The sequence below is a fragment of the Hemibagrus wyckioides genome, linkage group LG10 (genome assembly GCF_019097595.1).
Source record: "Hemibagrus wyckioides isolate EC202008001 linkage group LG10, SWU_Hwy_1.0, whole genome shotgun sequence".
Taxonomy (NCBI): domain Eukaryota; kingdom Metazoa; phylum Chordata; class Actinopteri; order Siluriformes; family Bagridae; genus Hemibagrus; species Hemibagrus wyckioides.
This window is the reverse complement of record NC_080719.1, coordinates 2,157,200-2,184,000: the sequence shown is the minus strand read 5'-3', so window position 1 is coordinate 2,184,000 and position 26,801 is coordinate 2,157,200. Positions and strand designations below refer to the sequence as shown.

The window sequence follows — 26,801 nt, the reverse complement described above, 5'->3', positions numbered from 1 at the left end:
AGACATGATAAGAGCCAGCTATTTATTTTCTATACAGGGAAGTTATTGTGATCTTTGCCATCTATATGGGACAAAAAAAAAAAAAAAAATACAGTGGTTTGGGTAGAGTCCAGACCGGATCTGAAATGGATCCCAGTTTTATTTTATTTATTTATTTTTTCCTGACACGTTTCGAATAGCAGGTGAAAGCCGCACAGTTTTCCTCACAAAGCGTCTCTTTATAAACCTCGCTTGTTTTCCCGACACTCAGGAGTTTAGACGCACAACAAACCACACTGGAGCCTGCTCAATTAGACCGGAGCGCTTTGGTTTCCAGACGGAGCGCTCGTGCACCACTTTACCACTTATATGTCACAGTGGTACTTTAATTATTTCCCCTCGGCTTGTGTGTCAGTGTCAGACACTTCAAAGAAATTTCCATCGGCTAATATAGTTTGTTTTTATTAGACGCTCGGCTCGACTGATGTCGAGCGAAAGATGGCTGCGTCTGTGGTGGCAGACCGTGGCGGACGCACCGAGCTGGTTAACCGCCGGCCGGCGTGTTTTCTTCTCTTTTTTCCTTCTTCATTTCTGAGCACCTGCAGGAGGAGGAGCCTCACGCTAGCCTGCATGGGAAATATATAGAGCGTAGCGTCTCTGTGAGCTCTTTGAACATTTTATTTACGGAGCTACGAGCTCTGACGTGTAGGCTTCACGTGTAGGTGTGCACCTTATTACAGACTTTTAAACACACAGGTATCTACCTCTACACCTGATTCGTTTTCCGCAACAGCAGCTCTGACAGTAGTGCAGCAGGGCTTTATTAACACACTTCTTCTAAAACCTTAACACATTTATAGTCACACAGAACAATCCAGAATCCATCTGGACTTTCTGATAAGGAGACGTTTATTTCACACTGATGGAAGGAGTGTCCAGTATCAGAACTTGATAACTTCTTCTGGACGAAGGCTCTGTCAAATCTCTTTGCTCAAAAATGCACCCATGTGCACGATGACATCTTTTCTTCTGCTCAGAGTCTTTCTTTAAGTGTCAACAAAATCCTTTAGGGACAAGAAGAAGAAAATCTATAAACAAAGGATGAATAATTTTAGATTTGATTTATAATCTTGTAATCTGATCTGAAGTATTAAATATGTTTTCTTATCTACATGATATATATATATATATATATATATATATATATATATATATATATATATATATATATATATATATTTGTTGGTAATGATGACAGTGATCTGAGTTCTTAGTTCTGCAGCTCTTTCTGCACAGCTCCTCTTCCTCATCTTCCTTCTCCTCTTCCTCCTGCCGGAGGCTAGTAAAGAGCAGAGCTCTACATGACCGCATCAGAGAGCTTCCAGGCGAGCACTTTGCAATATTTACTTTACAGCGTCACTCGATCCTCGCTCCAGTCCATGCATCTTTGGAAGTTTACGGGCTGTTTTTAAAGCACGGCCAGGAAGAAGAGCCAAGCCTCACACTGGCAGCAGACAACCACTGACGCCTACCATATCCCAGCTTCACCCCCAGCTTCACCCGAGTCCTGCCAGGGCTCATATTCACCCCCACTGCACCCCCCCCTCACACACACACTATAACTGCCCCCTCACTGCACAGACTTCACAACAGCGCAGCCATAAAATGCTACTCACACTCGAACTCGGGGAGAAAAGCTTTATAAAAGAGCTGAAGTTACACAACGACGCCTCATCTGCATATGCAAATGAAACCCTTATCATAAGAGCTGAGTATATTAGTGTAATTCTTGCCCAGATGTCAGACTATCCATAAACATCAAAATAAACAAATAAATACATTAATCATGAAGTAAGCAGACAAATAGGTAGTGAAATAAACAAGTGGATTGATAAACAAGTAAACAAGTACACATGTAAAGAAGTAGGTAAGTAAACAAGCACATAAACATTAAGTAAATAAGCAAATAGGTTCTCATTTAAACAAGTAAGCAAGTAGGTAAGAAAGTAGGTAAGTGAACAGGTTCATACATTAGCAAATAAATAAAGAAGTAAATAAATTAATAAGTGCATGCCTTAGCGAATCATTAAATATACAAGTAAATAAAGAAATAGGGAGGTAAACAAGTAGATATGTAAACAGTTAAATAATAAACAAGTAAGTAAGTAAACAAGAACATACCGAAGTGAGTAAATAAAGAAATAAGTAGTGAGTAAAGAACTATAGACATAAACAATCAAGTAATTAAAGGAATTAAGTAAAGAAGTTACTAGTGATGTTGGTATGTAAGCAAAGATGTAAATACTTTAACAGTTAAGTAATTGAATGTAAGAAAGCTAAGTGAACAGCTGCTTGTGGGGTTATAAGAAAGTAAGAAAAGGAGTAAGTGTGTAAGTCAGTAAAGTAGTGAGTATGTAAGTAAGTAATGGAGTAAGTATGTAAGTAAAGAAGTAAGTAACTGTGTAAGTCAGTAAGTATGTAAAGAAGTGAGTAAGTATCTGAGTCAGTAACGTAGTGAGTATGTAAGTCAGTAAGTAAAGAAGTGAGTAAGTATCTGAGTCAGTAACGTAGTGAGTATGTAAGTCAGTAAGTAAAGAAGTGAGTACGTATCTGAGTCAGTAACGTAGTGAGTATGTAAGTCAGTAAGTAAAGAAGTGAGTAAGTATCTGAGTCAGTAACGTAGTGAGTATGTAAGTCAGTAAGTAAAGAAGTAAGTATCTGAGTCAGTAACGTAGTGAGTATGTAAGTCAGTAAGTAAAGAAGTGAGTAAGTATCTGAGTCAGTAACGTAGTGAGTATGTAAGTCAGTAAGTAAAGAAGTGAGTAAGTATCTGAGTCAGTAACGTAGTGAGTATGTAAGTCAGTAAGTAAAGAAGTGAGTAAGTATCTGAGTCAGTAACGTAGTGAGTATGTAAGTCAGTAAGTAAAGAAGTGAGTAAGTCAGTAAGTAAGTAACGTAGTGAGTATGTAAGTAAAGAAGAGACTAAATAAAAGTAAGCAGAGGCAGATTTCCCAGTGTATTGACAGAAGCGCTCGATTTGTCTCCTTCTGAAGCTTCACACTTGGAGTACAGAGTGAAGAATGTGGCGCTTATACTAACACAGCATTAAACGGATTAGACTTTGATGGATCTGCGGGTGCTTTGAGAAGACTTTTTCCATGGCAGAAACACTTTATGGGCAGCTCCAGGTCCAGCGCTGGCGACGTCTTCTCCTGATTGGCGAGAGGAAATTCTTGGCTCGTACAGACCGAGCTGGGTTTTCGTTCTCGCCGGGGCTGATGGTGCTTGAAAAGTTTCCCGAGTTTTGAGGGAGAAGGTTTAGGCGAAGGTCACAGAGCTGCTACTCTTCCTTCTCCAGCTGCTTGTTACCTCCGTTTTAGTCTCTATTGTGTGGGCTCGAAGCTACTTGCTGTTTTTAATCGTCCGGTCTGCACCGCCAGTTTTTTTTTGGTACACTTTTCTGCGTATTCTTTCGTTTTAATTCTCGTTTAAAAACTATTTTCTGGGCTGCGCTGCACATTACCTCACTGTGTGTTAAACCGTTTAGTCACGGAAAAGGTTTGCATTTATTCTAATTAGGAGAACCGTAAAACATTTGCATCAAATCTTCCAAATTCTTACTGTTTTTATTCTGAAAAGAATGAAAAAATGCAGCGTTTGACACAGGTTCAGTGGAGAACCCTATAACAGACTGGAACCTAGAGTCTTTAGGAGAAGAACCCTTGATTTGACCACTTTGTGGGCTGTTTGATTTAGAATTGATTTTTTTTTTTTTACAACAAAATGTCCTCGAGTGTTTTATTCCTCTTATACCCCAGCCATTTAGCACTGATTGCATGTTTTTTATCCGTTTATAGTTACCTTAAAGGTTATTCATATTGAAGAAGCGATGGACATCATGTTCTATCACCAGCCTCTGACAAAGTGCTGAGACTCTTGACATCTCCCTGTGAAGGAACAGTTGCTGTAGAAATGATATCGTATTAGTACAGGCGTGTCAGTGTATATTAGAGCTGTATCAGGGCTGCTGGTTTAGAAATTAATCTTCTTCTTTTCTGACCAATCACTATCCAGAATTCAGCAGCCTTGTGGTTTCAGGTATTTAATTTTTCAGGAAGTTGTTCAGTAACATCAGCATTATTCTATTATAACTTTATACCTTGTGTTTGTTTTCTCTGTGTGTGTGTGTGTGTGTGTGTGTCCCTTTAACAGAAGTGGTCCAGTGTGAACAGTCCGCTCTTCCTCCCGCTGATTCCTCCTCGCTCCCCGGGATTCACAGCCGTGGTTCTGACCTACGACCGGGTCGAGAGTCTCTTTAGGGTCATCACGGAGATCTCCAAAGTGCCCAGTCTGGCCAAGCTGCTGGTGGTCTGGAACAACCAGAACAAGAGTCCACCTGAAGGTTCGAATCAGTTCTGTTTTATATTTAATCAGGGAGGAAAAAAAGTAAACAAACTATGAGATAAACATGTAAATAGGCTGGCAAGTAAGTAAACGATGAAGTAATTACATAAAAATGGAAATCAGCAATCGGATAGATAGATAGATAGATAGATAGATAGATAGATAGATAGATAGATAGATAGATAGATAGATAGATAGATAGATAGATAGACAGACAGACAGACAGACAGACAGACAGACAGACAGACAATAACATGGGCCAGTAAATGAGTAGCTTTTTTTACATAGACAAGTAAGTGTAGCGAGTAGATAAATCAATAATTAAGTAAACATGTACATAGGTGAAATAAGTAAGTAAATGGGAACGTATGTGAGTAAACTAGTAGGTAAGAGAGTATAACCATAAGTAAACAAGTTCCTGGGTATTCAGCTAAACAAATAAACAAGCACATAGGTAGTAAATAAACAAACAGTTGATTGTAAACAAATAGAGAGATAATTAAATAAGTACATGATCAAGTCCATAGATAAGGGAATAATTAAGTTTATAAACAAGTAGGTAAGTTAATCAATAGGTTAGCTCATAAATGAGCAAGTAAACAATTAATTATCACAAGTAGGTCAACAGGTACAACAGAAACAGGATAAGAAAGTAAGTAAGTAAACAGTAAGTTCGGAAGAAGGCAAGTAAATAAATAAATAAACATAAATTAGTTAGATAAGTATAAATAAGCTCTTAAATAAACAAGATCATAAGAAGGTAAATAAGTATGCAAACAAGTTGGTGGGTAAATAACTAAGCATGTAAACAATGCAGGAAAAGTAGTAGGTAAAATAGTGAATAAGCAAGTAAACAGGTACATAGCTATTCAGGTAAACAAGTAAGCAAGCACGAAGGTATGTAATTAAATGCAACAGGAAACAAGTGAACTAGGTAGGTTAGCAAATTAGCAGGTAAATAAACATGTGAGTAAGCAAGTGTGTAAACAAACAAACAAAATGGGGAAAAAAATGTGTATTGATTATGCAGGGCGCCACATTTTTTTCAGAGCAATTGTGCTTCTAATTAAAAAGATTTGGAACGAAGATTACATTTTTTTCTTACAGCAACATTAATGTGGCACAAAAAGTAAAAGCTGATCTTATCGGTTATGACAGAATTCAGGAACACAGTGTGAGTCATCACAAAGGAGTTTACCTTCCAACAAACCAAATTGAATATTTTCAGTTTTTAAAAAATTACAACTCGACAGCCTGCGTGCGAAATCAGCAGCAGCCCACGCTGACCCGGTCCACCCTGTAAACATAAACGCACAAAAACTCAGTCTTCGGTCTTTGAAGTGCAGTTCCGAAATGGAACTGGACATCTGCACGGCTGAAGACAATTAATGCTCCTGTCACAGAACCTACACCTATCAGATGCTGCGTATTTCACTTGGCCAGGCTTCGGAGCATGCTCTTCTAGAACCTTCCCCTGAAGACAGCCAAGTTCTCTGCTCATTTGCTGAGATCAGAACTTTCCAGAGATTCTCTCTGTCTGTTGATTCTAATTCGATTTTCTGCTGTGGATATGTGCAGACTGCTTCAGGTGGAGTTCCTCTCTCACACTGAGCAGCTGTGGTTATTATACTGCATATAAACTCTCTACAATAGCTGTTATCCATCCATCCATACATACATTCGTGTATCCATCCATTCATCCATCCATATATCCATCCATCCTATCCATCCATCCATCCATCTACCTATCCATCCATCCATCTACCTATCCATTCATCCATCTATTCATCCATCCATCTATCTATCCATCCCATCCATCTGCCTATCCATCCATCCATTCATCCATCCGCCCATCCATCCATCCATCCATCCATCCATCCATCCACCCATCCATCCACCTATCCATCCATCCATCCATCCATCTATCCATCTATCCATCCATCCATCTGCCTATCCATTCATCCATCTATTCATCCATCCATCTATCCATCCCATCCATCCATTCATCCATCCGCCCATCCATCCATCCACCTATCCATCCATCCATCTATCCATCCATCCATCTGCCTATCCAACTATCCATCCATCCTTCCATCCCTCCATCCGCCTATCCAACTATCCATCCATCCATCCATCCATCCAACTATCCATCCATCCATCCATCCATCCAGCCATTTTCTGTCGCACTTATCCTACACAGGGTCATCAGGAACCTGAAGTCTATCCCAGGAAACTCAGGTCACAACACAGTGAACTCCCTGGATAAGCTGCCAGTTCATCATATACTCAATCATCACATGCACTCTGGAGGAAACCGGAGAACCCGGAGGAAACCTATACACATAAACTGTCTGGAACTCTGTATTAGAGATATTTCTATCCTCAGACAGGTAACCTGCATCTTGAAAGGTTTCACCAAGCTTGTCCCTGATGTCTTCAGCGATCATTGCTGCTCCTCTGATGTTGTTATCAAATGTAGAGTTGATATCCACACCACTATTGTCCCACACGAAGAAGCTTCCGGCAATTCTTTTCTTAACCAGGTACTGTTTGCCTGTAATAGTAAACTATCTCCACACATGCAGTGATTTTTTATCTCTGTAAGTATATAGTCGCTGTACTATGAAGTCAACAGAAAGCGTTTCATTTCTGTTACCGGTTGCTTTGCCGCTGTGAGTTCCTGTATGTGTTAGCGTAGCATTTCAAGGAACAACAAGAGCTACAACTTCTTGTTCTTCTTACTCTCTGTTCTCCTTCAACTATGGCAGAACTTAAAGATTAAATTAAGATTTGATATTTTCAAAACGTCCTCCAGGGGAACTCACTGAAATTCTAAAACTCCAGTAAATATTCAGTATATATTTAACACAGATGTGATGTTAAATTATTTTTAAAAACTATCATTAAATAGTTTAAATACTCCATATGCATGTTATCAGCACGGTCTTTATTCCAGTTGTTCAGTATGTACCGGGTTCAGATGTCCTGTTCTGTATCAGTCCTTTACTCCAAGAGATGGTGCGAATAGACAAAGTTGTCAAACACAGAGAGGAAGAATACGAAGTTCTCGATAGAGTAGACTAAATTCAATCAGATCGCGTTCCTCCGAAAGCCGAGAGCCGAGAGTCATGCCACGGGCCGAGCCGAAGCCAACCCGGTTTTCTGGCTTGTGTTTTGATTGCAAATGAGAAGCAACTACTTGGCCCCTGAACTGATAAATGTTTAGGAATAAAGGCCAGTGGAAAATATTTGCGCTCTTGAGGTCTCAGTGTGTTGTGTTTCACTTCATTATATACGCTTTTATGTTTTATTACAGTTTACCCACGATTGGCATTTAAATAAAGAAAAATAATTAAACAACTGCTTCTTTAAATCCCTAAATCTTTAAATTGCAGGACTTCATTGTCCATTCTCAGACTGTAAAGCGACTCTAGTCGAGTGTTTCATTACAGTTCCCTGAGACTGTAGGTTACTCTGAGCTGAGATCTTACAGTCAGAGTAATATTAGACTATTTTATTATCAAAGGATCAACATTTTGGATTTAGGTCTTGATTTTATTTCCATTATACATATTTCTCAGGAGCAATGTGGCAAAAATATCGTATCACAATACGATTGAGTGTGGAAACCTCAGGACTGATCAGATCAACAGTTTTATATGTTCTTAAGAAGAACCGGCAAGCTCAGCAACACCAGACGATGTCCGGTGGATGATCAAGGATGACAGCTAAAGCAGATGATCACAGAATTGGTGAAGAACCGCTTCAGAAAATCTAGACAAGCCAGGACAATACACAAGGAGGGAGACGTATTATTGTCCAAGTCTACAATCATGTTCGTAAAAGCAGAGGGTTTCCTTCAAGATGCCAACCAGTGAAAACATTAAGAACAGATTAGACTTTGGTAGGAAACATCTAAATGTTCGAGAAGTGAAAGCAAGATAAAGGATGATGGGGAGAGAAGAGTGAATAGAAGGAAAGGGAAGGAAGGGCTGAGGATCTGAAGCACCATGTCATAAAACAACAGTGTCACAGCCTGGGCATGTGACTGCTAATGAAACTGGGATACTGTTGTGTGTGGATGATGGAATTGCTGGTAGAAGAAGCAGGACGAGTTCTGAAGAAGTTTGGTGTACTTTCTGCTCAAAATCTGATTACAATACAGACAAATAATGACCAAAAAACATATCCTGAAATCCACTCAAGAGCTTCTTGGTCTGAAACAGCAGTCAGTCACATGACCTCAACGTAAATGAGCTTGACTTTACACTTACTGAAGGCCTTCAAACAAATAGCGACTAAAGATAGCTGCATTAAACACCAGACAGAGTGATGTTCTCAACTGCAAACAAATTGCATCCAGAGTACTAAAGAGAATTCCTATATTTTTAACTGTCAGTCTGTCCAGTTACTTTTGAGCCTTTACACTCTAAAGCTCTTGAATTAAAGCTGAAAATCTTAATTGCTTCATTAAAAGGACTCCGCTGTGTATAAATACAGAGAATGTCGAACCTCGACCTCTTTGTTTCAGACAGGAATGAATTTCTGGCTCGTTAGAGTCGCGTCACTGTAAGCTGATGTTAGGTGTTATTTATTAAAGCTCTCTCTCTCTCTCTCTCTCTCTCTCTCTCTCGCTCTCTCTCTAATGATGCATCTTAACAAGCCGATTAGCTATGGGCCTGTTTATGGAGCCTTTAGACTAACAGCTTTGGAAAAACGGGGGAACAAGAAATTAATTATGTCCTCGGCATAGATTTTAGTAATGTAATTACGCTCAAGGAATACTTTGAAGTGGACTAATGGGCGAGTGTTGCCTTTGATTAGAGGCGTCAGCAGAGCCAAGCAGGAGCTTTGTGACCCATTACTACTAATAAGGTCCTCTTCACAGGTCAAAGCTGAAGCCCAGGCTGACATAAGAAGGATTTCCTCCACCTCCTCCTTCTCCTCCTCCTTCTTCTTTTTCCTCCATCATCATCTTCATCATCATCTACTCCTTCTCCTTGTTGGTTAGCGTGTTCGTTTAGCTCGAGCAATTTTCAAGACTCTTACGCTTTCATTATCTGTAATTTTTAAGTGTAGTGTTTTCTGGAGGGACTTTATTAACCGAGGTGATTTGTGAGTAATGTTGCTTTCCTGGAAGCACCGAGGCCAGTAACAGCGTACGAAGCCGATTACGGCCCCCGAGAGCCGTCTTTGAGAGTCTGGCGGTTTGTGTAATAATTCAGAGCAATGAGAGAAATGATGTGTGAATCATTTCAAGTGTTTAGTTTATTCCAGAGCGTCTGTGTTTTACTAGACGTGAACGTACACGAGAAGCTCTGTAAAATCCGTATCACAGTGCTCTCAGAGTTTAATTACACGCTCCCACAGTCTTCTCTCCTCCGTGTCTTCATAAAGCAGGACCTAGCTTTATTAGGTGACACGATATGTGCCATCCATCTTGCCCGTGCCATGGAGCGCTCCCAAGCTCTTACACCACTTGAAATACCGCAGCTTGTCTTTCTTACCCTGAGAGGAATGTCATTGTGGTCAGATTCCTACGTGCTCCTTGTGTTTGGACATTTCTCTTTGACCTCTCTGTGTGACCATCTTTTATTTCTCAAACTTAAAATATATTAAACTGATGAAAGGGAAAAAACATCTCTTTATTCTCTCTCCTCTGCAGAATCCCTTTGGCCAAAAATCGCCGCTCCTCTCAAAGTGGTGCGCACCAAAGAAAACAAACTCAGCAATCGCTTCTTTCCTTTCGATGAGATCGAGACGGAGGCGGTGCTGGCCATCGATGATGACATCATCATGCTGACCTCTGACGAGCTGCAGTTTGGATACGAGGTAACGAGCGACGTTTCGATATTTAGATATTTAACCTTCAGTATCTGTGCTTACCTCTTGCTTTGCTTGTATGCCTTTTTAGCTCCACCCCCAGAGAATACGAATACAATAACGCAAACGAATAATGTTGCGATAATTAGACATTTCTGCAGTCACAATATGGTAGAAAATAATGTTATATAATAATGTTGATATGATGACATGAACTACCAACAGTACAGTCCAAGACTTTTATTTAATGTCTGCTAAAAAAAAAAGTAAAACCAGTCACTTTGAAAAAATTCTTACAGTTCTCTCAGTAAAAGATCTAAAATAATAATAATAAATATGAAATTTCCCCACATCAAAAACTAGTCAAATTCTTAACTTTATTTATTTTATCTTATTTTATTTTATTATTTTTCTTTTAAATAAGAACATTTTTTACTTGGTCTAATTTAATTTTTTTTTACTTTTATTTTTACTAGACTCATGCCTTTAAAATTAATTTTTTTTCCACTTTACAAAAACATATAGAACATAATAAAAGAACCCTGTGGACGTCTGGATTCTTGACGTCAGGACAGAAGTATTGCGTTGATGTTGATTGCATGTTTGTGTTTACACGGCTGTCCTGTTGATCTTTTTATTACCCCTTTACTCCGCCCCCTGCTCTTATTAATACGAAGAAGAAGAAACCCAGCGACTGAACTTGTGACCATTTTCCGTTATGATAAATTAGTTGGATTTTGTGTTTATAGTGTTATAGTGCGCTAGAAAGAGTTGCCATGACGATCTTTACTCATGATAATGCTAGATCTAGTTAGCAACGCCAACAATAGTTGAATCACAGCTTTTGTATGTAATGCAGAGCAAAAAAATGGACTCTTATTCAGCTCTGCTTACTTAACCGATAGAGACATAATCTTGACATTTAACTAATTCACCTTTAACAGCGTTAATTTTCAAACCTCATGTTCTAAACTCATCCCACGCGCCTCAAACCGTTCCTCGTGTCCGGACTCGGATATGGCCCGGAGTCAGACTGGAACCATGTTCCATGTATAATACGATGTTGAGTCGAGTATTTCAAATATTTTCAGTCATTAATTCATAACAATGCATGCATTGTGTCGTTTAGGTGTGGCGGGAATTCCCAGACAGGCTGGTGGGATATCCCGGTCGACTCCATCTGTGGGATCACGAGATGGGGAAGTGGAAGTACGAGTCAGAGTGGACCAACGAGGTGTCAATGGTGCTGACCGGAGCTGCGTTTTATCACAAGGTACAGCACTTTGTGTACTCGAACCTGACACCTTTCCAATCCAAGCGATGTTATTTTTTCTCAGCTAATAGCTCACCACCATGTCAATGAAGTTAGCGTGTGAGCTAACAGACTCGACTTTTATAAAATCTACAAGCAACTAGAAGCCTAATGTTCTATACCTAATGGAAACATTTTTGCCTAGAATGAGAGGTTTAGCCATGCTAACTGCTCAGTTTACACCATCTCACTGGAGTTGTATGCCTTTATTTTCTCTCTCCTAGCCAGTGACAGGATACAGATTAATGATAAATAAGGATTTTCTATATTTTTTCGTTAACCTCCATCTGATTCCCAAATAAAATTCTTGGTCAGATTTTGTCCGAGTTGCACCAGGTTGTTCTTTTTGTTAAAAAGGATTCTAAATTACTGTAAAAGGCTCAGACATACACACAGCTTACAGGACATATAAATATGGACGTTTCTCAACTCATCGTAGCTCAGAGCACTCTGATTTTATATATATATATATATATATACGTTTTGTCTCGCAGTACTTCAATTATCTGTACACCTACAAGATGCCAGGGGACATTAAGAACTGGGTGGACGCTCACATGAACTGCGAGGACATCGCCATGAACTTCCTGGTGGCCAACATCACAGGGAAAGCTCCTATAAAGGTAAACAGGTCCCATTCAGTTCAGTCTTTCATTCAGCACATCATCTGATCCACACACCTGGAATTAGATCAGATTATATTATATGAGGTTTGGATTTTGTTGTGGTCAGTTTACATTTCGCTGTTACATTCTGAAAGCTTTCACTGGATTTTTTCATTCTAGTTTTCTGTAAATGCAAACCTTCAAGTATAAAGTGTCTCTAAACCAGTGATGTCCAATCTTATCCAGAAAGAGCTGGTGTGGGTGCAGGTTTTCAATCTAATCAAGCAGAAGCAACACCTATTGACCCTGGCTGTCAGTAGATTCAGGTGTGGCTTCTGCTTGGTTGGATTGAAAACCTGCACCGACTCTTTCTGCGGATAAGTTTGGACACACGTGCTCTAAACCAGGGATGTCCAGTCTTATCCACAGAGAGCCGGTGTGGGTGCAGGGTTTCATTCCAACCAAGCAGAAGCCACACCTGAGTTTATCGAGAGCCAGGATCAACAGGTAGGCTCAGGCATAGCTCCTGCTTGGTTGGAATGAAAACCGGCACCGGCCCTTTCTGGATAAGATTGGACACCAGTGCTTGATACTTAAGAGCGTGTATGAGTGTAAAAAGTAAAAAATAAAAAAATCCTTATTATATTTTGGTGGAAGAGATATTAAAGAACATGAACATCTTTACAAGTGTATCCTGAATCCTAGCTTTGACCTAGTTTCAGACATTAGAATAAACATTTATACAATTTAAAAAAAAATCGGTGAATTGTTTAATTGGAAAGTCATTTTATTAATATTACATTTAATTAATTGGAATAAAAAATATATAATTGATCAGATTTTTTTTCTCCGTGTGGAGAGGAGAGAAAAAAGTGGAGAGAATGTATTTCATGGACCTTCCATAATGTAAATGTAACTATAAACGGATAAAAAGTATGACAAGTGTTTTTTTTTCCTTTACTAATTCTACTACACCAGTGATTTCTAATTTTGCTTTATCTTCTTTTTCTTTCTTTGTCGTCGTCTTCTTGTTCTTTTTTCTTCTTTTCTGCTTGTTCCTTATTTTTATTTTATTAGGGCCCAGGCACCAAAGGTTAGAATTTATGTTTGTTTTATTTATTTATTTATTTATTTATTTATTTATTTTCAAACTTTCGGGGCATTTTGGACCCCTTAACATTCTCAAAAACTCTTGAAAATCAGCAGACAGGTTGGAATCTGTGGCCATTAGGACGTCACCGTGGCTCAGGCCTGGACGTGGCACACACCCGTTACAGCGCCCCCTGGAACATCTCGCTGCATAGCTGATACACACTTGCACGTATCCATGTACAACTTGGTACAGACTTAGATCTCATTGAACTGAACAACTTTCACACTGCATGTCATTAAGTCTAATCCACAGGAAGTGAGTTATTTTGAGTTGTTTGCAAAACACACACAATGGAATTTGAAATACTCCTCCTAGGGAATTGATACAACCGCCACCAAACCCAGGCTAATATGATCTCAAGACATTGATACAACCGCCACCAAACCCAGGCTAATATGATCTCAAGACCGATACAACCGCCACCAAACCCAGGCTAATATGATCTCAAGACCGATACAACCGCCACCAAACCCAGGCTAATATGATCTCAAGACCGATACAACCGCCACCAAACCCAGGCTAATATGATCTCAAGACAGTGATACAACCACCACCAAACCCAGGCTAATATGATCTCAAGACTGATACAACCGCCACCAAACCCAGGCTAATATGATCTCAAGACACTGATACAACCGCCACCAAACCCAGGCTAATATGATCTCAAGACAGTGATAAAACCGCCACCAAACCCAGGCTAATATGATCTCAAGACACTGATACAACCGCCACCAAACCCAGGCTAATATGATCTCAAGACTGATACAACCGCCACCTAACCCAGGCTAATATGATCTCAAGACACTGATACAACCACCACCAAACCCAGGCTAATATGATCTCAAGACAGTGATAAAACCGCCACCAAACCCAGGCTAATATGATCTCAAGACAGTGATACAACCGCCACCAAACCCAGGCTAATATGATCTCAAGACCGATACAACCGCCACCAAACCCAGGCTAATATGATCTCAAGACCGATACAACCACCACCAAACCCAGGCTAATATGATCTCAAGACAGTGATACAACCACCACCAAACCCAGGCTAATATGATCTCAAGACACTGATACAACCGCCACCAAACCCAGGCTAATATGATTTCAAGACCGATACAACCGCCACCAAACCCAGGCTAATATGATCTCAAGACCGATACAACCACCACCAAACCCAGGCTAATATGATCTCAAGACAGTGATACAACCGCCACCAAACCCAGGCTAATATGATCTCAAGACCGATACAACCACCACCAAACCCAGGCTAATATGATCTCAAGACATTGATACAACCGCCACCAAACCCAGGCTAATATGATCTCAAGACCGATACAACCGCCACCAAACCCAGGCTAATATGATCTCAAGACCGATACAACCGCCACCAAACCCAGGCTAATATGATCTCAAGACCGATACAACCGCCACCAAACCCAGGCTAATATGATCTCGACATTGATACAACCGCCACCAAACCCAGGCTAATATGATCTCAAGACAGTGATACAACCGCCACCAAACCCAGGCTAATATGATCTCAAGACAGTGATAAAACCACCACCAAACCCAGGCTAATATGATCTCAAGACCGATACAACCGCCACCAAACCCAGGCTAATATGATCTCGACATTGATACAACCGCCACCAAACCCAGGCTAATATGATCTCAAGACCGATACAACCACCACCAAACCCAGGCTAATATGATCTCAAGACAGTGATACAACCGCCACCAAACCCAGGCTAATATGATCTCAAGACCGATACAACCACCACCAAACCCAGGCTAATATGATCTCAAGACATTGATACAACCGCCACCAAACCCAGGCTAATATGATCTCAAGACCGATACAACCGCCACCAAACCCAGGCTAATATGATCTCAAGACCGATACAACCGCCACCAAACCCAGGCTAATATGATCTCAAGACCGATACAACCGCCACCAAACCCAGGCTAATATGATCTCGACATTGATACAACCGCCACCAAACCCAGGCTAATATGATCTCAAGACAGTGATACAACCGCCACCAAACCCAGGCTAATATGATCTCAAGACAGTGATAAAACCACCACCAAACCCAGGCTAATATGATCTCAAGACCGATACAACCGCCACCAAACCCAGGCTAATATGATCTCGACATTGATACAACCGCCACCAAACCCAGGCTAATATGATCTCAAGACAGTGATACAACCGCCACCAAACCCAGGATAATATGATCTCAAGACACTGATACAACCGCCACCAAACCCAGGCTAATATGATCTCGACATTGATACAACCGCCACCAAACCCAGGCTAATATGATCTCAAGACATTGATACAACCGCCACCAAACCCAGGCTAATATGATCTCGACATTGATAATGCAAAATTTGATGAGGGATTTTTGATCTCAAACGGTTCAGCCGTGAGAAGCCCTTAAACTTATGGCGAATAAAACGAAACAGGATGTGGCTAATAACTTCAGTGTACATTAAGTGATCTACATGAAACCTTAGGATTATGTTAAGCATTGGAAGCTGATCACACTGATATGACTACTGTGAGTCTCGGTCATAGCGCCACCAACTGGCAGGAAGTGTCACTTTTTGAAATCTCTAATATTTTCTCCCTTACTTTCACCTGATTTGGTTTAAAATCAGTCAGGATAATGTCAGGACATCGCTGATGTGAAATCTTGAAGGAATTTTTGATACCTTGAATCGTGTTACTATGGCGACGATTTACACGAGAACATAATAGAACACAATGAATCTTCTCATATCATATGAGTGGAAAGGCCTAATGTTCCAAAATATTTCCCATAGAGAGTGTACATGTTTATGAGAAAGTCCAGTGTGGCTGGTCCCCGGGCGTGGCACAGGGCTGTCACAGCGCCCCCTGGAACTTTGTCAGAAATATAGCTGCACAGCTCATCTTCACTTGGACGTATATGCATGAGAGCCGGGATACATTTAGATCTCATTGAGATAAATGACGTTCATCCACCTGTCATGGGATCTGCTTAACAGGAAGTCAGTTATTTTGGGATGTTTGAAAAACACACCCAATGGAATTTGATATACTCCTCCTAGGGGATTTGTATGATTTTGACCAAACAGGGTCCAATATGATCTGAAGACATTGAGGATCTAAAGTTGATAAGGGATTTTTGATCTCAAACGGTTCAGCCGTGAGGAGCCCTCAAACTTATGGTGAATAAAAAGGAAACAGGAAATGGCTAATAACTTCGGTGTATACTGTGTCATGTATATCAAACCTCAAATTTATGTTAAGAGAAGAAAGCTGATCACATGGACATGACTACTGTGAGTGTCAGTCATAGCGCCAGCAAATGGCAGCAGGAAGTGTGTCACTTTTAGAAATCTCGAATGTTTTCCCTTCCTTTCTCCTGATTTGGTTGAGAATCAGTCAGAATAATGTCAGGACATGGCTGATGTGAAATTGTGAAGGAATTTGTGATATTTTGAATGATGTTGCTATGGTGAGGACATAATAGAAAAAATGTTCTTATATCTTAACAGTGGAAAACCCTAATGTTTCAAAAAATGTACAGAGAAAGAACAACTGGTTGTGAGTAATTCTGCTTAGCTTCATGATTTTGTGACGCTCAAACGGCTCACAACAAATTTTTACATTTATCAGTCCATTGACTGGACATGGTTTAGGCCTGACTCCTGCAGTACTAGACTATGTCCACTAGAGGCTCTTTCCACTTCATTTTTATTTTTTTTAAATATGGCTTCATGTTCACAATTTATATATACAGAGTCAGCCAAAAAATGTATATACACTTCAAGAAAAGAAAAAGTAGACATTTTTTCCTGGGTGTCTCTGTCTCTCTCTCTCTCTCTCTCTCTCTCTCTATATATATATATATATATATATATATATATATATATATATATATATATATATATATAAACTGATATAGAAATATAGTTTAGAGAGAGAGTCATTGTCCCTTTTGACATCACCGGACATTGCTATGATCTGTTTCATTACACCCAAACTGTCCCATTTGCCCTTATATAGTTTAGATGGAGAGTTAGTTTTCTTGTTGCCATCAGTGGACTTTGCTGTGATCACTTTCATTAGACCCAAATTGTCACTCTTGTCCTTTTGGTATTTCCCCTTTTAATGCACGTACCCACTGTGCCCACTGTGTCTGGTGCGCCTGGGCGGCGATGGCACCGTGTAGTGATGACCCATAGTGCGAGGGCCCGTCATTGCTGCTTGCAGCTATATTTTTATTTTTGTTGTACTGCTGCTGCTACTTTCTCTGTTGCTTCTTTTCCTTCTGATTTCTTTTTGGTTCTTCTACACTTTTTTGTTCTTCTTGTACATCATCATCATCATCATCATCATCTCTTTGTCATTATTGCCATCGTCATTTTCTTCTTCTTGATTTTTAACTTTGTGTTTGTGCTTCTTTTCTTCTTTTTGTACTTTTTCTTCTACTTCTTGCTCTTGCTGTTCTTCTTTTTCTTTCACTTGCTCTTCTTGCTGTTCTTCTTGCTCTTGCTGTTCTTCTTTTTCTTTCACTTGCTCTTCTTGCTGTTCTTCTTCCTTTTCTTCCACTTCTTGCTCTTCTTCTTCTTCTTTTTCTTCCACTTGCTCTTCTTGCTGTTCTTCTTCCTTTTCTTCCACTTCTTGCTCTTCTTCTTCTTCTTCTTAGTTATTTTTGAATTGTTGATCTTTCTCTTTACCTTTTTTTTGACTTCTCTTGTTTTGCTGCTTTTTTGTTGACCTTTTTCTTCTTCTTGTTCTTTTGCTTGTTGATGGAGTGGTTGTTCTTTTTTGTCTCCTCGTCATTTCCTTTTCTCCTTCTTCATGTTCCTCATGATCGTTCTTCCACTTCCTTCTACACTTCATGTTTTTGTGCTTTTTCTTCTTTGTTGGCTTCAGAATTCAAAGTCTTCCTCTTCTTTATACTGAAATTCTTCTACTTGCCTTTCTTCTTCTTCTTTTCTTTTTGTTTTTCTTGTTGATGATGGTGCTGTTTGTCCTCTTTTCTGTTTGCTGTTTCTTCTTCTTCTTCTTCTTCTTCTTCTTCTTGATCATAATGTTCTTCTTTGTACTAGCTTATTTTCTTATTTTTGTTCTTGTTCTTCATTGTTTTCTTCATTGTTCTCGTGTTTTTTATCCTTCTTTTCTTTTCTCATACTTCTTCTTCTTCTTCTTTTACCTCTTTTTCTTGTTCTTCTCTGTACTAGCTAAATTTCCTTATGTTGTAGTTTTTGTTCTTCATGTCTATGTTCTTCTTGTTTGTGCTTTTTCTCCTTTACCATTCTTCTTCTGCTTCTTCTACTTTTTCTTCTTCATGTACTACTCTTTTTGTTGATTTTGTGGATATTTTTCTTGTCAGTGTTCTCTTGTGTTTTTTTTCCCTTTTCTTCTCCTTCTTCTTTTTCTTCTTCTTCTTCTACATACCATTCACAAATTTTCCTCTTTTTGTTGTTTTTGCTCTTCATGATCTTCTTGTCATTGTTCTCTTGTTTGTGTTTTTTCCTCCTTTTTTGTCCTTCTTTTCTTTTCTTTTCTTTTCTTTTCTTTTCTTTTCTTTTTGCTCTTTTTCTTCTTTTTCTCATTTGTTCTTATTAAAGGCACCACACTGCTGATTGTCACGCTTTTTTTTTTTTTTAACTTCGATAAATGAAGGCCATGAAAGTTAGCAAATTAAAGTCAGATTGTCGATCAGCTCTGATTTGCCCTCCCCCCTCCCCCCCTCCAGGTGACGCCTCGTAAGAAGTTCAAGTGCCCCGAGTGCACGGCGATCGACGGCCTGTCGCTGGACCAGACGCACATGGTGGAGAGGTAAAGTCTGAACCGGGTGTAGGAGCGAGCAGAACCCTGGCAGCTCTCAGGACCTGGCATGGCTTTTCCGCCTGCATCTGAAACACATTCTGTATTTTCTCCCCCAACAATAGCCTCATTGTGGCGCTTCACAGGAGACATGTGCATTTATCAGCCAAACACTGAGGAACTTCTCCGTCCAATTTCAGGCAGGGGTTTGCGTGCCAAGCTCCAGTCTGATCAGCACGGCGACGTTCACGCTTATCCAGAGCACACAGAACAGCGGCTTCCATTTCCCCAAGCTGCTTCACACACGAAAGAACGCACACACACACACACTCGACAATCACGACACACGTTTCCAAAAAATCTTCTAGTATTAGTTTCTGCTTTAGTTCAAGAATCAAACCAAATGCAGCTCTGCAGTCTACACTGCTTCTGTCAGACCCTTTAAACGTCCTCCATACTGTGTCCTCTGTTCACTAAGAACTAATTATTCAGAGTTCCAGGATTGCTAAATGCTAAAACTGCTGACTGGTTCTAGATATTATGAGAAAAAGAATTTCTGCCACATTTCCGCAAGGATCTCGAACGGGTTCTGTAAACCTCCATGGGATTAAACAGGGTTCTAAAACCAGGCAGAGAGGAAGGTTCTATACGTTCTGTTCAGAACACACTTTCTCTGTTCTATAAGGGTTTGTTGGATCACTTAGGGATCATAAGGCTTTTTGAGTGGAAAAATATTTCCTGTGTTCTACAAAGAAACTTTAATGGTTCTAGCACGAAGGTTTTTGGCACTAAAGAGTCAAATGAATCACAGACAGATGATTATTGAGGAACGGAGTGACAAGAACGTGAAAGAACAGATCTGTACGTCAATTAAGAGAGTTAATTGCCGCGGGTTACGTGCCACCTCCGCGTGAGTGACGGCTGTAACACTTGAAAGTGAGGCGGTAGCCTGCGCACTGCTCCGGGCCTGAACAAGTGCACGACCTTGGAAGTGAATAAAGAGTGTTACTAATAGAGTCTGGCTCCACAGACCATGCAGCCCTTTGACTGGAGGCTCAGCGGAGATTGATGGGGTCTTTCTGGTCACGCTTCTCGCTCTGAACATGTTTCCTGCCATAAAAGCCAGGCTTTACACCGCTCCAAAAAATGCCAGCACTCTGCCGTTCTGCAGTCTGAGCTCAAACGCTGGCTCACAGGAGTGTTCACTCCCTCTTAAAGTTTTTCCAGATTTAAATCGGAACATCAGTTATATCACTAATATACAGAGGCAGAGAAGTGCAAAATAAATGAACAAATCGGGAAACAAGATGAATCATAAAACAAAATAATAAAAAATCTGAAAACAAAGTAATAAAAAAAATCTGAAAATGAAATAAAAAAAATCCAAAAACAAATCGGAAAACACAATAACAACCCCCCCCCATAAATAAATAAGAAAAATTGGAAAACATAATACCATCCAAAAAAAAGGGAACAAAATAACAAATCCAAAAAAAAACAAATTGAAAAACAACAAACACAAGGGCAATTCAGACAAAGCGGAAAAGGAATGGAAAGCTCGTGAATGGAATTCTTCCCTCTGATTGGATGAGACTGATTGGATCTGTCACTCAGGATATACAAGAAGTAGGAAATTGTGTATCTAACTTGATTTCTTGTACATGTGTGGAGTTCTGTCTTCACTTTAAACCATTTTTTTCCAATAGGGCAACTTTAAATCTTTTAAATAAAATGACAAACATCTAAGCAGAATAATTTTGTCACCTTGAAGCTCAGCTCTGATTGTGAACGGAGGGTGGTGTCCAATCTGTGTAACACAATCCCGGCTTTAGACATCTGTTCACTCGGGTATATTTACTTGAACTCAGGAGCCACTGCAGTTCATCTGTAGTGTCACATGATCTTAATACAAATACACCTGTTCTTAAAAGATGACACATAATTAGAAAATAGTGGCACAGCTATACCCAAAAGGAACCGCTTAGCTTGATGCTATCACCATTACCCAATCCATCACCACCTCACTACATCCACCACCATTACCATCATCACTACCACCTCCATGACCACCATTACAACTATCACTATCACCACAACCACCAAATCCACCACCGTCATCACTGCCATCACCACCATCACCAAATCCACCATCACCACCATGCACATTAGACCTTATTAGTGGAACTCATGAATCCACATCTGTATTATATATACAGTGAGGTAAAAAATGATTTGATCCCCTGCTGATTTTGTACGTTTGCCCACTGATAAAGAAATGATCAGTCTGTAATTTTAATGGTAGATTTATCTGAACAGTGAGAGACAGAATAACAACAAAAAAAATCCAGAAAAACACATTTCAGAAAAGTTCTACATTGATTTGCATTTTATTGAGTGAAATAAGTATTTGACCCCTTTGCAAAACATGACTTAGTACTTGGTGGCAAACCCTTGTTGGCAATCACAGACGTCAGACATTTCTTGTAGTTGGCCACCAGGTTTGCACACATCTCACATCTCAAGGAATTTGGGCCCACTCCTCTTTACAGATCCTCTCCAAGTCATTAAGGTTTTGTGGCTGACCCTTCAGCTCCCTCCACAGATTTTCTATGGGATTATGGTCTGGAGACTGGCTAGGCCACTACAGGACCTTAATGTGCTTCTTTCTGAACCACTCCTTTGTTGCCTTGGCCGTGTGTTTTGGGTCATTGTCACGTTGGAATATCCATCCACGACCCATTTTCAGTGCCCTGGCTGAGGGAAGGAGGTTCTCATCCAAGATTTAACGGTACATGGCCCCGTCCATCGTCCCTTTGATGCGGTGCGGTTGTCCTGTCACCTGGGGATGGTGTACTTGGGATCAGAGGCTGCATTCCTCCTCCTCCAAACACGGCGAGTTGAGTTGATGCCAAAGAGCTGGATTTTGGTCTCATTTGGCCACAACACTTTCACCCAGTTCTCCTCTGAATCATTCAGATGTTCACTGGCAAACTTCAGATGGTCCTGTACATGTGCTTTCTTTAGCAGGGGGACCTTGCGGGCGCTACTGGATTTCAGTCTTTCACGGCGTAGTGTGTTACCAATTGTTTTCTTGGTGACTGTGGTCCCAGCTGCCTTGAGATCATTGACAAAATCCTCCAGTGTAATTCTGAGCTGATTCCTCGCCGCTCTCATGATCATTGAAACTCCATGAGGTGAGATCTTGCATGGAGCCCCAGACCGAGGAAGATTGACAGTCCTTTTGTGTTTCTTCCATTTGGGAATAATCGCCCCAACTGTTGTCACCTTCTCACCAAGCTGCTTGGTGATGGTCTTGTAGCTCATTCCAGTCTTGTGTAGGTCTACAATCTTGTCCCTGACATGGACAGCTCTTTGGTCTGGGCCATGATGGAGAGTTTGGAATCTGATTGATTGCTTCCTTCTGTGGACAGGTGTCTTTCATACAGTTAAGGAGCTGAGATTAAGAGCACTCCCCGAGAGTGCTCCTACTGTAATCTCAGCTCCTTACCTGTATAAAAGACACCTGGGAGCCAGAAATCTTTCTGATTGATAGGGGATCAAATACTTATTTCACTCATTAAAATGCAAATCAATGTAGAACTTTTCTGAAATGCATTTTTCTGGATTTTTTTGTTGTTATTCTGTCTCTCACTGTTCAGATAAATCTACCATTAAAATTACAAACTGATCATTTCTTTGTCAATGGGCAAACGTACAAAATCAGCAGGGGATCAAATCATTTTTTCCCTCACTGTATATATAAAATCTCTCTCTTCTTTCGTTTCTTTTCTCTCAGGTCTGAGTGCATCAACAAATTTGCATCCGTATTCGGCACCATGCCTCTGAAGGTTGTGGAACATCGCGCCGATCCCGTTTTATACAAGGATGACTTCCCGGAGAAGCTCAAGAGTTTTCCCAACATCGGAAGCTTATGACCGAGTCCCGCTTCCATCCTTTACACCTCCGTCCGGTGAAAACCACGTCACGGATCACAGACTTCACAAACTTTTTATCAAAGACATGACGTGACCTGACAGAGGGAAAAGCATCCTGTTGCTGTATCTACACGTGTTCTTTTATCGAGATGGATCTCCAGGAACCCGGAAGGAACATCCAACACCTGGAACGTCACGGAACAGATCACGTCTGTCGATAACACTGAAACTTTGAGGTTCACTGAACAGAAATGTCTGACTCTGAGAAGCCAAAATCATGGCTTTTTATACGTTTTTATGGAAAACCAGGATTGGACTGGAGAGTCTCAGAGCTGTATGAGTATATTAAAACTCTCAGTGGTCGGAATTTCTCACTCACAATTACTCACATTTTACACGCTGTATTTAATGTTCAATACTTCACACTATTCAATATGAACTGAAGAAGGTTTTAAGGGTTAAACATTTAAAAAGTAGTTAAATAATTACCCTTTTTTTTTTTTTCTTTTTTTTTCTTTTTTTTTTTTGAAGTAAAGATTCCTCGGTACTAAATTACACACCAGAGCTGCTACGTAAATAACTGGGAAAAAACTCTTATTCTTTTCCACAAACAGGAACTTAAATCCTGTCACATTTCGGTTCTTCACTCTTAGAAACCATCGTTATCTCAAGGGTTCTTATGAAGTTTATTCAGATAAGTTCATATCAGGGTTCTTGGCTTTTTAGGGAAAGATCTAAAAACGTTTTAGAAGATCAGAGCTATTTCATTATCATATGAACCTTTGAAGAACCCTTGTAGAACCCTGCATGTGACAAGATAGCTCAACCTGACAGGTTCTAGATAGCTAGAAGAAATAATGAGCATCATTTGGAGCTTCTACTGCACACCTATAGAGATAGTCCACACATTCTCAGAAATTAAAGGTTCTTTAAGGCTTCATTAGCTTATAATGCTAAATTTAAAGCCATTAATGGTTCTCTGGAACAATTAACATTTTCCCAATGAAGGCTTGAAGAACCCTTTGTTCTAAGAGTGTGTGTATTAACTGGGTTCTGTCAACCTGCACATAGTTTTCTTCTTGATAGAAAATTCAGACTTTTAAAAAGGTTTTAAAGTGGAATATTGAAAGAATAAGGGTTCTTAGTTTTAAAAAAAAGCTTGCTTCTACTTTAGAACCAGATGTTATTTTATCAAAATGAATTTTTGAAAGCTAAGAACCCAGAAATGATCCATTAAAAGCGCTGGAGGAACTCTGTAGTACCTGGGTCCAAAGTGTAAGGTCCAAACTCCAACCTTAATACCATGTAGAAGTAAACAGTCAGTTCTCGAAGAGCTCTTTAAGTGTTATTAACTGTAATAATCGTTTTATAAACGGTTCCTGTAATGCTGAAGCTTCAGATCTCCTGAGGATCGTTATTTTCTTTTTAATATCTAGAACCTGGCAGGAGTTTAATGTTTTGCTTGTGTTTGGTTCTTGAAGCTTTTAGCCTTGTTTTACCGGGGGAAGAGTGGTGGTGTGTTCTACATAGAACCTTAAAGAATTCCCTCATGGGGAAAAACTGGAGAACCCAAACTCTTAACTTTTCAGAACTAGAATTAAAACATTTTTTTTCCAAAACACTTTTAAGAACTAAAATTTTTTTTCCTGCAGCAGAAATTTGAGCACTTTACAGTCGAATTTTTAAACAAAACAGAAATGAAAAAATGTTTAAAAATCTGATTTTAATTGTGTCTGGTTTCATCAGCCGTACTGTTAGTGTTGTGCAAAAAATGACCAAAATAATTTTACTTTAATTTATCTAGTAATTAATCCTGTTTTTAAGAGGAACTGAACTATACAGTAAACAAAGAGCTATCAACATTTAGGATTAATCGCAGCGCTTACTTTATATACGACTCGATCCTCTAATAACACAAGATCTGAAAAAATACGCTTTTTTAAATAAAGCAGATGAATAACATTTCTGCTTCGTTCGGTGTTTAGAACGATGCTGAATTTAAAGAAATTCATAAAAGAGGAAAAGATGCTGATGTGAACAGTGCTTTTGTTTTGTTTTCAACTACTTTTGCTAGGTCCTGACTTTATCCTCGATCTCATGAGCCAATAGGAAAGTAGTGGGCGGGGCCATAACCTCTTTGGTCTTTCTCTCTCTCCAGTAACATATACACTAAATGTATTTGTGGTGCAATTCTGTTTTTGTTTGTTTGTTTGTTTTTTCTCCAATTTCTAAGATTTTCGCATTAGCCAGCATTAATGCTTGTAATATATTGATCTGTGTGTTTTTTTGTTTTTTTTTAATAATAGAATAAAAAATAATAAAATAAAATAGTCGCACGTCTTATGTCTGGACCGACATATTTATAAATAAATCCTGGTTAAAAGAAAAAAAAAAAAATTTACATTTTTTTTTTTTGCATTTTATCCCCCCCAATAAATATTTTTATTTATTTCTTTTTTTAAATAAAAGTTTATTTTGCTGTTCGTAATTTTTTTTTTTTCCAATCAACAAATGATTTTTTTTTCTAAAGCATGCCGAAGTGACATTGTGAAGTTAAAACTAAGCAGTGGTGTGTGTGTGTGTGTTTTGTGTTTTTTTTTTTTTTTATAGTTTCTGTTGTCTAGGGATGGAGCAGATGTCTGAGCTCTGTGAATGATTTAAGTGCAGGAGCCTGCATGTCTGAGATAAATGCATTTCATCTCTATGGGGAGTGAACTTGTGAAGAGAAATGTATTCCTGCTCCGCCTGTTCCCTGACAGAGAGAGAGAGAGAGAGAGAGAGAAAATCTGGTAAGGAGGAGGTTTCAGCAATGACTCGGCTATTGGAAATGTCAGCGAATGACCAATTACGTAGCGAGAGCCAGATTGTCTGCAGCTCTTTGCTTTATGAAGTGTCTGTTATTTAGTCCAAGCGAGCGTTTGTGGGAGTGTTGCAATTGCTTCGGGTTTAAACGGGTCTGCTTTATGAGAAGTGTGTGTGTGTGTGTGAGAGAGAGAAATAGAGAACACACCATGACAAGCGTTGTAATACATTTCTCATGGTTTCTATAGTAACAGATCATTCGCAGGGACTTTTACGCTGGACAATCCGCTAATAATAAACAAATTTATGGGTCAGGAAAAGCTGTAACGTCTCTGTGAAAAGTTGAGAGAGAGATATTAAGAGAGAGAGAGAGATAAAGAGAGAGTAAAATAGAGAGATTTAAATAAATATATATATATAGAGAGAGAGAGATTAAAAAAAGACGGAGAGTAAAAAATAGTGAGGAAGGGAGAGAGGTTAAAAACGATGAGAGATGGAGAGAGAGAATTAGTGTTTAATACTGGCACTAATTAACATCACATGTAGCTATAAACGGATAAAAAAAATCTCCATCATTGGTAAGTTGCTGTCATGTAAGTGAAGTAAAGTCCCGATCCTCACGGGATGTCGCTGATTATTGATGATTTTCCTTTAACAGCGCCACACGCTGAGTGTTTTATTCCAAACCCTTTTACAGTATCCTGAGAAAGAGCATGTTAAAAAAGCTGAGTCCATGTTAAGGCTTTTATTGATCAGTATCTAAAGGGAGGGGGAAAAAACCAAACAAACACACACACACTAAAACACACACACACATTCAATTCAAAGCCCCAAATAAAACATCTTAAACCGAGCCAAGCTCCCTTCCCCTACTTGGGTTAGAATGTAATGTTCTTTTCTTTCCCTCCACTGCTGGAAGACGCTCAAACCCACGCTGCCTCTTCTCTCGGCTGGAGCT

At 39.6% G+C, this 26,801-nt stretch overlaps 1 protein-coding gene across 1 annotated transcript in view; it reads left to right on the top strand.

Annotated features, from left to right (window-relative positions):
• ext2 (exostosin glycosyltransferase 2) overlaps positions 1 to 25,073 on the top strand; it is a 47,825-nt gene extending 22,752 nt beyond the window's left edge. Inside the window, exons 10-15 of the mRNA XM_058400973.1 lie at positions 4,192 to 4,381; positions 10,049 to 10,215; positions 11,336 to 11,479; positions 12,013 to 12,141; positions 19,036 to 19,118; positions 22,903 to 25,073. Of these exons, the coding sequence (XP_058256956.1) occupies positions 4,192 to 4,381; positions 10,049 to 10,215; positions 11,336 to 11,479; positions 12,013 to 12,141; positions 19,036 to 19,118; positions 22,903 to 23,041 (852 nt within the window). The 3' untranslated portion in view covers positions 23,042 to 25,073. The remainder of the gene's footprint in view (positions 1 to 4,191; positions 4,382 to 10,048; positions 10,216 to 11,335; positions 11,480 to 12,012; positions 12,142 to 19,035; positions 19,119 to 22,902) is intronic.
• The last annotated feature ends 1,728 nt before the right edge of the window (positions 25,074 to 26,801 follow it).